This window comes from Haliotis rufescens, unplaced genomic scaffold (assembly GCF_023055435.1).
Source record: "Haliotis rufescens isolate VD_foot unplaced genomic scaffold, xgHalRufe1.0.p SCAF_9, whole genome shotgun sequence".
In the NCBI taxonomy this organism is placed as follows: domain Eukaryota; kingdom Metazoa; phylum Mollusca; class Gastropoda; order Lepetellida; family Haliotidae; genus Haliotis; species Haliotis rufescens.
In genome coordinates this window covers 5542943-5557133 of record NW_025964383.1, presented here as the reverse complement: position 1 = coordinate 5557133, position 14191 = coordinate 5542943, and the positions used below count along the sequence as shown (strand labels likewise).

The window sequence follows — 14191 nt, the reverse complement described above, 5'->3', positions numbered from 1 at the left end:
ACTCGCAAGTTCGACGTCTGATGCCAAGAGCCGCTCCTCACCACTCGGTATCTTGCAGAATACGGAATGGGACAAGTGTGCCAAATGGCATAGGGATCACTCATAAGTGTCCGTAGACTAGAGTCAGTTCTCCGAATATCGTACACTTTTGGTCGCCAGTCTCAACCACCATTTTTGTATGCAGATACTGTGTCATGGGGCATACCAGACGAAAGGTTATCCAATCATCTTGCCACCCCATTAAACCGGTTGTACATTCCGATTTCCGTTTTGACCACACGTTCAGTCAAAGGAGGCTAATAACGATCACTTAAATTCGTACAGTGTGACTGTAATATCGTACGCAATTTCTTCTAATATCGTACATGTATTTTAATTCTGTACAGCACCTGAATGGTACTCCCGTATCTGTTATTTCTTATGAAAATTTGTATACATTGTTTGAATCAAAATTTGAAATATCGCACGAAAGGAAATGCTAAGGTTCAAAAACTATATTAATATATAGATCTATATCCCATTATTATTAATCATTAGTAGAATTTATTAATTTATTAATTTATTAATAAACTCCAGGGCCTGCTTAGAGTACTGGCGTCTTTTTCCCATCTAAAATATTAAACACAAAACTACCTTTATAAATTTTAATACTGCCCCGTTTGAATCAAAGAACGAACAAGTTGGAGCATTGATGAAGTCCATTTTTTTCGAAATATTCGAGAACACGTCTTGCCAAAAATGTGGCAGACACAGGGTCGTTTATTTTTTTCCGATAAGCCATGCAGAACAAGACAAACAACGTTTGCCACTGCAGACCCTCATTTGGGATGATCTAAGGATTTCTGTAGCAAACCAATTATTATTTCAGCTTAATTTTCAAAATAAACATCATCCAGAGTTAGGGTGTTTATAGTTGAACGTGCGACCGCGATCACTATTTCACGTCCGCTTCCAAATATTTCACGGCGCTGAACGGATTTTGAAAGTGCCATTTTCTGTAAAGTTGACAGAAAACGTATAAACAGCTGAATAATTGTAATTAAGACAGACATATCTTTGTATTGGGTTAAAAAGTATTCCTAATGTTTTATTAGCTACAGTATGAATAATACAGTTGTACCTCGCTGATACCAATTGTTTTACTGATTTTGCTCATCAGTTATCAATACTTACACAGTCAACACTTATTAGATAGAGTTTCGGTGTTGACTAGAAGTTTTCTACATGTTTCTTTAGTCGTTAGGCCATCTATGTTATTTTATGTGGTTGTCATCTCCAACCTCAACCAACAAGGAAGCGGGCGGGCGAAAAAGAAAGAAAAAGAAATGCTTTTCACTAATTTTTAACATATTCTACCTTGGTACCATCAAATTAATTTTGGACGTATTTCCAGGTTGGTTTTTTTTCGGAAACAACTTTTTAATACACGTAGTTGAAGAAAGATCTTGGCATTTTATGAATGTGCAATGATGGTGGTACTTTTGTTATTACGTCGGGGCAAAATTAATACAGACAGCCTGACAATGTTTGTAGTATCTTTTTGTAATATATCTTAAAACATGTACAGTTACTAGGTGTATAGTCTTTGTGTTGTCGTTTTACTTTAAGGCTGCGTAGTAATGTGGCACTGGACGCGTGATAAGAGATAAACAATGTTTTCGGATAGATCTAAATGAAAACAGGGATAAGGTGTGCTGATGTCTGTTACTTAATATTTCATATAAATAAGCTTATGACAGTGAGCGACTACTTCAAAATGGACTTCAACAATGACCATACACTAAGGTGACAATATATATTCTTTTTGTCATTTTAATTTGTTTATCAATACTTATTCCTGTGTTTCATAAGAGGGTATATCAAATGGAAAATTGAAAATTTCACTGTACAAAATTAGAAGCATAGAAAAATATTATAATAATTTGGGCATCAAATATCGTATGTCCCACATTTTGTTCATTTTGAAAATAACTTTTATGAAACCTATTAATAATTTTCAATATGAAATGTTTATGGCAGCTGATATGCATTATTTCGTGTTTCCGTACCGTTCGTGCTTTTTAAATTTACCGCAATGACCTGTCACATGTAGAGGTTGGAAATGGAGAAATGGAGAGAAACGCTTCTGCGCAAGTGCACTTCACGATAACCAATCATATCTCGTAAGAGAAAACGCATGACAAATACACGTGATAGCTGAAAATAGAGTTGGGGATTACCACATTTCAACCAACGAAAGTAGTTTGACGCCGCATGAAAGCATTGAAAGCAATCAAAGAAACATCAAAGTGTACGGAACTTAGGAGCCTGTACGATATTCGGAGACCTGACTCTAAAGTCACGAGACACCATGCCTACCCGTAACCTACGTAAGTGTCCGTCACCTATTTGCCCCTTTTCGTTTAGTTCCGTAAAGGCGTAAGCATGACTAGGTAAATTTGCACTTAATTTCACAGTGTGGACGTAGCTCACTTTGTTAGTTGTCGAGCTAACAATCCAAAGGTCGCGAGTTCACGTTGATGGATTCTCACAAAAACTGGTTGCTTGTCTTTGAGACCTACGGCAGAGACCGTCCTCACGAGAAGTTGTGGTACTGTATTCTAAACATCAGTGTTAGAAATTGGCACAAGGCCTGTAGTCCTTGCCAAACTGTAATTTGCCATTATTAAGGGTTTTTCTATACGTTATCATCATAAGGACTAGTGAACTGAAACTATTAGTTTCTACTGCTGATGGAGCTCCACAAATTATCTGGTAGTACAGCTATATCAACTTTTAGAGTCAGAAACCGACGGGAAATATGTTTCAAAAATTTCAGAAAAATACGAGGGTAATCGGCCACCACATTCTGATTAGGATTTATGAAGGTGGTGTTCTCGGCCGTGATGTAGGGTCATGTCTTTACTGTCATGACTGTAAGACCCAATCGCGGCTCTCGGCTGTAGCCTAACATGATAACTTTAGCATGTAGGTATATGACTTTGTTAGGCATAGACAAAGTCTTAAAACAAAGGATATGTTTAGCTTCCTTCGGTAACGTTGTTTTCAAACGCATCTTCTTCTCTTTCAATTTACCTTTACAATAACTTGCCGGTTTACTTCCACACGAATCCTTCGGTAAACTCTGCTCCCAGTTAACCACAACGAGAACTTAGGTATGTGTAAGAGCGCATGCGTACAAAATACCCTTTGTCGTCAACTACATTTACTGAAGGGTGTTTATGAGAAAGGTGTTGTTCAGTTGTTGAGTATAATATTTTCCGATATACAAAATTAAATAATGACGTTGAAATACCAATTTATGAATATTTTTAAGATTTAAATATACAAGAAAGATTACCGTGCTAGCTTATGTTTACATATAGGAACATTAGTTTTACTCACGGTAGTATGTTCTTTACCGGAAGTGTTTATAATACAACGGAAGTTATCAACTTTGTTTACAGTGGATACGAACGAAAAGAAAGAGCTGCTGATTATCAAAATATTCCAGGTTAATTATCATTTCAAGTTACTTCTGTTGGTATGTTTGGTCATGTTGGTTTATGTGGGATAAACAAGATATATTTCTACAAGTACAGATAAATAATCTTAATTCAAACTATCTCTATGCTTTTTTTGTGGTGTTTGTTTCAGACCTGTGAGGTAACTTTTATTTACGAGTGGCCCCGATACCATTTATCACACTGGTTCAGTTCCGTAATCAACAAGATACCAAGTGGTGTGGAATCCCGACATCAGACGTTGAAGTCTTCATTACCAGGATATAAATAAGCTATTGTTAAATGAATGGGAGTGAAGTTGAGACATGTTGTAAATGGGACCCGAAGCCAACAAATCTTTCAGTAAAGATTTGACTTCAATAAGGGTTTTTTCATTTATGGAGGTATAAACGTGAAAAAAACCCAACTGTTTTGCACACATTTTTACTTTCAGAACTCCATAATGGAATCTATTCTTTTAAACAAATAGGTCAAAAGTAATAACTTTACTGACTGCTTCAAGTCAAGTAAAGTCAACATAGCAATTTTGCAGGTTATGATACTTTAGGGCATAGATTTACTTAATCCCATATGCTTGACCCCCCATCTTCCCCAATTCGAAAACTTCTGCTAGTAAGGGGATTTCTGGGGTTAAAACAGGTTCCCACTGCTGGACACACTGTGCAATATCAATGACAATGCCAGCGCCGAGTCTGCTTGTCGGTTGACTAGGGGTCTTCCTTCTTGTCCAGCACCTGTTTTTATAGGAACATATCCACCTGAGTGTGGTGATTGGTAAGACAACAGCAGATTAAGGGGGACATCTCAAATATGACACAACTAATTGGTGAATATCTCACAAAATATATTAAATAAACTAACTGTTTAACTAAATTCACTTACACAGAGTGAAAATGTTTAAAATATATATCAATGAGTGAGTGAACATATTATCATTTAGTATATTTGGTCCAAATTATCATCCTATTTTATTTGTCAAGTGTTGTTTATTTCTGTTCATTTTATAATAAAACCCTTCTCTGTAGGTACAGTGTGTATAGAATAATTGTGTCAATGCACAAGTGGAAAATAAGCACCTTAACATGATGATACTGCAAAAACAGTATGTAAATGTGGTGGTATGCTGACTGCTGTGTCCATGTCTTTGCTGTGCTCGGCTTTTGTCGTTTGTGGACTTGCATATCGCACATGAGTAGTATAGGTAATGGGGGTTCTGCCGCAACTCCACTGGAGCCGGATTCATATACCTATACTGCTACTACAGATGGAATTTTGTATGCCAAAATGATGATGCAATTCAACGATAGTCATGAGATTAAGTTAAATTGGCTCTAGCTCACCAATACCTGGGGCCAATCATTGCTTTAGATGAGCCTAAATGGTAATTAAAATATTCTTCATTATTTTTATCGATAAAACGATATTCAACATTTTTATTAAGTTCTTCGTTCATTTTACTAGGAGACCAGACTATATAACTACACTCTTCTTGTAAATTGATAAGAAACAATTGATAACCGTATTTGGTTGGTTTGACATCACTGATCTAATAAAAACCTTGTGGTAATTCTCTCCATTTAATAGCTTTCTCCATTATTATATATATTTATGTAAGCATTTGTCTAAATGTGATCAAACGATAGTAAACAATCTATTTTTAATCTCCAACCAGTTCTTTGGTTTTGGCACGGAATAATTGACGTGCTTGTTGTCTCCCCTGTTCTATGAACTTTTTTTTCTCGTCCTCGCTAATACCACTGGTCTTACGAGATTTTGATCGAATCTTCTGCTTCATTTCATTGTATTTGGTGAGTTCCGACAGCACTAAACGAAACTCATCCTCGGATATCTTACAATCGACCATTGCTGTTGAAATATGATCCTCAATGCTGTTCAACTTTGCTTCGGCGAGTATCCGAATACTATCGTGTTTTAATGCTTTCTTTTGTAACCTACGAGAAATGAATTTTATCGATATTCCTGCCAGTCCCGAGACTCCAGCGGCTATTTCCATACCGAGCACGATAGGTGCGGCGATTATAGTTGATAGTAAACCGACACCGGCTACACCGAGTCCCATGCCAGATACTAAAAGCGCGGTGTCAACTCCGTCCAGAGCATTCACGGCTCTGCGATACTTTTTATACAATCCAAGTCTCAACTCCATATCCTTCTCTATTCAATGTTTTATGTCGCTTATTTGATGTAATCGAAATCCATCAACAGTATCCATCTTTTCAAATGCTTCATCGAGCGCTGGATATAAACTCATAGTGTATATTACGATCATATGATAGTCTTTAATTGGTCTTGCTTAAATGTTTTGAGACTATACATCAGCCTTATCAAATGTATATTATACGGCAAGAATATCTTAGAAAGAGAAATGCTGTCACTTTTAATAATTTGGACCCCCTCGAGGCTTGCAACGGGTGATGCTCCGATATGAATAATACTGCAACGTCGACGTTGGTGTTTCTTTAGCCATTTAATCGATAGACCTGGTAATATTTCGAAGGCATTTTCCGGTGCATCTCCGAACAAGACTTCAATAATAAGCGTAGAAATATTAGGTATTGCACTCAAGTTAACTTTAATATCATCGAATTCAGTAACCAAATTTAAACTAACGTTTTGGATTGCCGGACGACTAAATAACATATGACCTGGGTTTTCTGGCAGGGGGGTGACTAACACACTTTTTCGTTTTGACGGGATATAAGCCGCGAGTACGATGCCACTATTTATTATCTTAGTTAAATTATGTCCCTTACCCATCATCACATAAGGTGGGGTAATGACGATATTCAGTAGCCACTCGATGTTTGCTTCGACCATAGTCCATTTATTCTCGCCGTTGAGAATAATATTGTACGAAGTGTTTTTAATGAGTCTACTAACTTCGACTACGCTTAAATCTTCTAGATTACCCGTGAATGTGACTTCTTTCCGCTTGTATACATTATCGTGTAAGTGTAAAGCGTATAACTTACCATTGTTACCGGGTTTATCAAATCCTTCTGTGTCTCCGAGATCGGAAAGCGCAATTGTATTACATTGTCTGAGCGTTCCAGGGCCTGATGCATCAACCATTATTTTTAATATGGAGTGTTACACTTAAGTATCCTATATCAGGGATGTGAAATCTCCGCGGAAACGCGGAAAATCACGTTTTTTAAAACATTAGTCTTCGGGAAAAATCATCTTCCGCGTAAAATTGTATATGTTGTATTAATGTCTTATGTTTGCAATGGAGTTTTGTTTTTTTCATCAAAAGGTAAGTACAAGGTAGGTTTTTTTCAATATGCTTCAACATGGGGAAAGGGGCAGACATTGCACGCTTGTGACAGTTGTCCTTGTGTCTGGGGGATGGGGGTTGAAGTTTATGGCAGTATTGCTCCCAGACCTGGCGGGTAGCCAGGTGTGCGGAATCTATGCCCGATTTTTTAAAAGTACTGATTTAACTTCGAAATTTTACTGCATCTGCCATCTTGTTTATTTGACTTATTGACTTATTCACTTTTGCCTTTGACTTATTACATTTCTTGGTGTGAATGTTGTCCAAACTGCACGAAATTGCTTTAAATGCAATCAAATGCTTTAAAAATTTCAGGGGGGGCATGCCCCCAGACCTCCCTAGACTTTTCCTCTTTTTTCAGGAAAACATACTCACATCCCTGCTATATGTACAGGTTGGTGTTTTACATCTAATACAGAAATTTTGAGGTCTGAAATAATACCACGCTTCAATTTTTTATATTGTAATGACGAGAAAGATTCCGTTCTACCGCTATTGTATTTTTCATTTTTCACTGGAACACATCTGAGTAGAGTTGAAGGACTTTCTAGTTGAATATTATTTGTCGTACTGATTTGATCAAGATGGATACACAACTCTTTATAGGGAACTAAATCGGGTAATTTAACATCCTGATGTATGCCAATTAAGCGACTAAATTCCCATGTAGCTGATTGTTCCAATAAAATTATATTTGGATTTCCAGTGTCTAATTTCACTGTCCCAGTCGCCTCATTTTGTGTGAGACTAGCTCCATTAGGCTTAAAAATTTCATCATTCAGTGAGCTTACGCTGTAATACCCATCAGGTATAGTAAAGGATTTGCCAGTACCAGATGTAGTTAATAACCATATCTTTGTAGCATTTATATTGGTCCACCGTGGGTAATATGTTACATCGCATAGAGCGACTTCGAGCTGACCATCCGAGGTATCGATAGTACGAAGCAGTTCAATAGACTGACCATTTGTTATTCCCAGGAGTGTAACATACATATCAAATATACAATGATACTATATCATAACTTAAATATGGAATCAACCATTATTTATGATATGGAGTGTTACACTTAAGTATCCTATATGTACAGGTTGGTGTTTTACATCTAATACAGAAATTTTGAGGTCTGAAATAATACCCCGCTTTAATTTTTTATATTGTAATGTTGAGAAAGATTCCGTTCTACCGCTATTGTATTTTTCATCTTTAACTGGAACACATCTGAGTAGAGTTGAAGGACTTTCTTGTTGAATATTATCCGTCGTACTGATCTGATCAAGATGGATGCACAACTCTTTATAGGGAACTAAATCAGGTAAATCGAGTCCCTGATCTGATGTCTTGAGTACTGTTATTTCTCCTCTCCATCCAAGTGTGTATGCTAAGTTCTCGTAAAGCTTTACATCCTTTTTTCCAGCGTTTAAAATCAGTAACCCATTTGACTCATTTTGTGTTAGACTAACTCCATAAGGCTTAAAAAATTCATCATTGAGTGAGCATACGCTGTAATACCCATCAGGTATAATGTATTTTTTACCATTTATTTCTGTCTCATTATTATTACCTCTCGTAGCATTTATATTGGTCCACCGTGGGTAATACGTTACATCGCATAGAGCGACTTCGAGTTGTCCATCCGAGTTATCGATAGTATGAAGCAGTTCAATAGACTGACCATTTGTTATTCCAGGGAGTGTAACATACATATTAAATATACAATGATACTATATCATAACTTGAATATGAAATCGAGACACATTACTAATCTATCGATTATGGTAAATTCCTATGGTACTGATTTTTTCGTTAAATTCCCTGATATCTTTGAAAAGTACAGGGTCACGGCAACTAGCGATAAAATGGTGCACGATTGGTTTCACAATCGGATGCAATTTTGGCAGAATCAGTTAAACTTTGCCATATGGTGTGCCACAACGGGATGTGGTGTATCTGTTAATGCCCCAGGATATATGCTAAATAAGTCTGTTTTATTATTTCATGTGTACTATCAGATTAGACTTATACTTAAAGAAATTAGTGCTCCATTACTGCAGGATCGAGCGTGGAATTCCACAAATAATAATTATGATAGGTCCGCGTATGAGCGTATTTGTCAGGAATTTAATGTTTCTACGAGTAAAGATTGGCGTATTAAAGGAGCAAACCATGGACTAGGAGTTCCTTACACAGAGGAAAATATATCCGTCAAAGAAGAAAGCGATTATGTATATAAAGAACTTAATAAACTTCATGTTCATTTTGGTAAGTTGCGGCAGGACAGCAAACTTTACTCAAGATTATATGATAATCGGTATAAAACCGGTCATTGGTATATAGGCTGGGAACTTTATAGTAACGATTGGAGAGGGGATATTATGAGTTTTAAGAGTGGGTTAATTTATATTGTTAAAAAATTTGTACAACTGAACGATGACGCTTAGAATGAATTTCTTAATGATAAAACGGAAAATAATTTTACTAACCCAGGATTTGTAAGATTTAATGAATCGATAAGAACTTATGTATGGGCAATTCTCGGAGCACAATCGCAAACACGAACGGGAATCATCAGTACTGGGACGGCGTTCGATGCGCAAAAACAGTTTGTGGCAAACGTGGAGGACGCCATTAATTCTCCAGTTGTCATACCATCGTCTATAAAGCGTTTTCAAGATGTATTACAGTACGCTCAATCCAAAGTGGACTACGTTTATGCGCCGGGACTATACATGTCTCCGAGTAATATGGAACTTAAGATCGGTCAAGTGATAGGTTATAATAATAAAATTGTTATCGCTACCGATCAACAAAAACCAGGTATAAATTCAGATATTAATGTCGAATTAATAACGCAAACAATCACGGGCGAAAAGGGAATAGTCAAGCCGCAGTTATCTACTAACACATCTTTTAATGCTCAAACATCTACTAACGCACAAACACAAGTGCCACCACATATTGAGGCTAAAAATCAACAACATATCGATGAAAAAACAGCGCTTGTAGTGGGTGGAGTCGCGGTTGGTTTACTCATGATTTGGTTAGCGAACTGATTTGGTTAAATAGTTCTTAGCGAACTGATTTGGTTAAATAGTTCTTAGCGAATACGTACAACAGCCCTGCAATTGCTACGATCAACCCCCACAAGTTTTGACTAAGCCAAGTGGTGGTCTTAGCTGATAAATTCAAGAGCCAGGAAACAACACTCCCTATTATACCGGGAAGTGCGGCCGCGGATTTCTCAGCGAGCTTTCCCAGTGCTGAACCTAATGCTTTTAAATGCTTTTTTATCCACTCTTTTATACCATCACTGGGCGGTGTGGGTGATCCGCCACCATCTGTACCACCTGTGCCACCGGTTAACGCGAGAGTCAAAGTCGATATAATAAAACCCAACGCGGTTAAAATACTGGCAATGGTTATTCCCTGTTCTCTGAACAATGTTTTAATTTTATCGGCCTGTGTAGTGTCATCGTTGAGGACTCGATCGATAGTTTCTCGAATTCGACTGATTTGCGAACGAAGTGCCTCTCTATTAGTGGAAGCAGCCTCGAGGTGGGCCGATCTTTCGTCTTCTAAGTTACGCAATCTTTCCGCTACGCGGCGTCTACTGAACTCATCGCCCGCCTGTTCAAGTTTTGTTTTCTCGTTAACTATATGCTTGTCGATTTCGGATATCTTGGCCATATTATTGGTGAGTTCTCCCCGCATTGTTTGCATTGCCTTGTCAAGACCTCGTAATTCCCTAATACTGAACTCCGAATATGGTAATACCTGTAACGGGGGATCATCAATGGTGGCCAAGATTTCTCCGAGTCCGTCCGAGGTCACCTTCGAGGAAGCTTCCAAATCATCTGTATTACCGAGTTCAGTACACATGGTCCTAAGAACCTTAGTAGTCTTCGCGGAAAGTTTTGCTCGTCGGTAGTCCACAAAACCTAATTTATCACGAATAATGTTGATACCACCACGACGTGTGGCTATCGTAGACAAGGCTAGGGGCTGACGAGTACGAGAATGCATAGGATCAATATCCGGAGCGCCAAGCAGTCGCAATATTCCTTTACTATCTATCTCAAACTTTGAATAGTCATGACCTATTGGGGTAACATAATTTTTATCATCTTTTAAGGCATCGTAATAATCATTGAAGGACGATTGTAAAAGTTCATCGCTAAGATTCGTGCCACCAAAGCTGGTTTAATCAGTATCTTCGATTGGATTCTGGTTATCAAAGTCATCAAAGGCACTTAGATCTAAGTCATTATGTTCAAAATTAGCCATTTTTATATTAAACATAGGGTACATGTTTTCAATATAACAATGTCTTCGCAATACGGACGCAAGTTAAACCCACAACGTAGACTTCGAGATCCATTCGTCAGTCTGTAACTATAACTAATAACCCTAGTACCATCGATCAGAATCAAACGCTTCTGGTTCGCTTTCCTAATCTCGGCCCACACGATGTGTTAGTTCCGGGAACTGTCCGACTAGCATTTACGATTATTTTAACTTCTACCGACGTTAACAGGGAGCTTGTTCAGAACATAGGTTGTGCTATCGTTAAGAAAATCGCGATTAAAATTAGCGGTAATGAGGTTTTGAGTATTGACGATAGTGATGTATACTATTGCTATATGGATCTCTGGAGAACAGATAAAGAGCGGGAAAACTTACAGTACCAAGGTATTTGTAATAAGAACACATTGAGACTGCCCGTGGGCGCTGAAAATGATGTTGATACCAACAAAGAAGATAAGGCCGTTGCAGACGCATTAGGTAACCGATTCTATGTTCCCCTAGACTTTGAATTACTAGATTCCCACATGCCCTTTTATCAAGCATCTCTAGGCGATAGGTTAGAATACGAACTCACTTTTAATGACTACGGCAGAGTAATCAGAGCTGCTGAAGATGCTAGCTATTCCATTGACAATATCTCTCTGGAGTACGATATGATAACGGATCCCGAATTAGCCAGACAAATTCGTAACCATTATACAGGAAGTTTAGCCATTTTGTACGATCGCGTGCTGCGACACCAAAAGATCACGAGGGACAAAAAAGATACGATGTGGAATATCAATCTAAACGTCCCCACGAGGTCGTTGAAGGGTATTTTAATGTTGTTCGAGGACCCCTCTGATGCGTTTAAAAGAAATACCGAGAAGTTTTACAATCCCAAGATTACAAAAGTAGAATTGACTATCGAGGGCGTTCCTAATCAACTATATAGCCAAGGAATGCTAGCGTATCACCAGTGGGATGAGATTAAAAAACTTCCTTCTATAAAACGTTCCCCGGAAGTTATCGCGGTCGTGAAAGATCTGTCTCTCAGGAGTGTATCGATGGGTGAATACCTCACCACGAAGTACGCGCTATGGCTCGACATGCGAACAATGGACGATGACCAACTACACGGCAGTGGAAGGAGAATAGAAAATGCTAGCGAGGGTGCCACCATACAGATAACGAAGCTCCAGGTATTGGCTGGTAAATTAAACATATATTTGTACGTGATTTTGGATGCGCAACTTAATATACAGAATGGGCGATTCGTGCAAGCAATCTATTGATAATCTTTTACCTAAAGATCCGCACTGCGCTATCATATGCGGGCAAACGGGCTGCGGAAAAAACAGCTTTTATTCTAGATATTTTAGAAAGTCATTATCGGAACGTTTTCGATCATATTATTATTCTGTGCCCGACTATAAGCGTTAATAAAACATACCTATCGAGAGATTGGGTAATGAATAACGACGGGGTACACAGAGTCGATCCGGGCGATCGTTTACAAGACTGTCTCCGAGTATGTCACGAAAAATACAAAGGAGAATCAACCCTTTTTGTAATAGACGACTGCAGCGGGAGTAAAGAACTCACCAAAAAGAAAGATATGCTTTCGTATTTAGCATTCTCCGGTCGGCATACTCAGCATAGCGTTTGGGTACTTACTCAAAAATACAACTCTGTCCTGAAAGATCTTAGAGAGCAGACCAAAGGGGTAGCACTGTTTCATTGCAAAGATCGAGATTCATTCGAGGAATGTCTATGCGAAAATGATGTCATTTATACCAAGCCCGAACGAGATAAAGTCAGAAAACTGTTAGCGGCAACGAAGCACTGTAAACTCGTATTAAAAACTCGTATTAGCAAATTATAGCAAAATGTAGCAAAATGTAGCAAAATTATAGCAACTGCTTAGCAAAATATAGCAAAATGTAGCAAATTGAACATTAGCGGATAATATTACATAAAATGTGGTTCGAAATCCTCATTCTTTCGCAACAGTTCATTATTACGGGATGTATTGGATATGCCATATTATATTATGTTAGACTTAAATATCTCCTTAGGTATTACATTATGGAATGCGACGAACTCATCGAACAAATGCTCAAAGAATCTGATGCAGATCAACATACACATCAAAATGTAGATAAATCTTTAGATAAACATAGAGAAAGACTCACCGCTTTGGTAGCCGGTGGAAAATGTTCCCAATATTTGGGGGAAAATTATACCATCGAAAAAATTGATAACATGACTGACGAAGAGATCAAAAAACTGTACGCGCGTTACGAGTCTAGACTGGGAGCTACCATGACTAAAACGATAGGGTCTTCTGTATTACAACCAGGGGTCCGGAAAATTTAAAATCCCAATCGGACATTTACATTTATGCCACGCCCCCTTCAAACAGCGTATTTTAGTACGACTTTTTACACACAAATTACAAGTTGTTACGTATTCATAATATGATGAATTATGAATTGTTTCAATTTAAATTGTTTAATTCACCGGACAATTAATAACAAATAATATCATTTTAGATATATATGGAAAACATATGTTTGTTTCTGTTATAATAACGATCTGTTAACGTTGTGAACGGTCTAATTAATATTCATGAGTCTGCTCAAGTGTACGCGTTGTAACATTTGGATCGAGACTATTATCCCATATTTGGTTATCACGTGACCTCACGGGAAAAGGTTTTTTTTAAACTAAAGATTATTTAAAAACAAGACAGATAATATAATCATAAATCCTAAACTATCGTTGATAGCAATAGTTATTTGAATACTTTTTCATCTGTACTTAATTATTGACCATAAAAAAATTGGATATCGATCGTCACAGAAAGCAAAATGGCGGTCAATCAAGATTCAATATAGGACTAGCTACTGAAAACAATAAAATCTGCAAATCCTCATTGTATGTCAACCAAGTGAAAGTCGTTAGCCACGACTTACAAAATGATCATTCAGACTTTGAGGGTTTGGCAGATCCGCTCGACTGATCTGCATCGGTCAACTGGCTGTCGTCACGCTTTCGCTTCTTGTCTGAGGTTACGTATCGTAGCATTGTGAGGATAATGAGG

At 37.7% G+C, this 14191-nt stretch overlaps 2 protein-coding genes across 3 annotated transcripts in view; one reads left to right on the top strand and one right to left on the bottom strand.

The window, feature by feature from the left end:
* The window catches only part of LOC124151449 (intraflagellar transport protein 80 homolog), a 132805-nt gene extending 129645 nt beyond the window's left edge, over window positions 1–3160 (bottom strand). Inside the window, exon 1 of the mRNA XM_046523927.2 lies at window positions 3019–3160. Within this exon, the coding sequence (XP_046379883.1) occupies window positions 3019–3055 (37 nt within the window). The 5' untranslated portion in view covers window positions 3056–3160. The remainder of the gene's footprint in view (window positions 1–3018) is intronic.
* A 250-nt stretch (window positions 3161–3410) lies between these two features.
* Window positions 3411–14191, top strand: part of LOC124151451 (uncharacterized protein CXorf58-like) — a 122529-nt gene continuing 111748 nt past the window's right edge. Inside the window, exon 1 of one of the 2 annotated variants that reach the window (XM_046523931.2) lies at window positions 3411–3493. The gene's annotated coding sequence lies outside the window, so the exon portion shown is untranslated. Of the gene's footprint in view, window positions 3524–14191 lie in introns of both variants that reach the window. The other variant, XM_046523932.2, reaches the window with a different exon arrangement.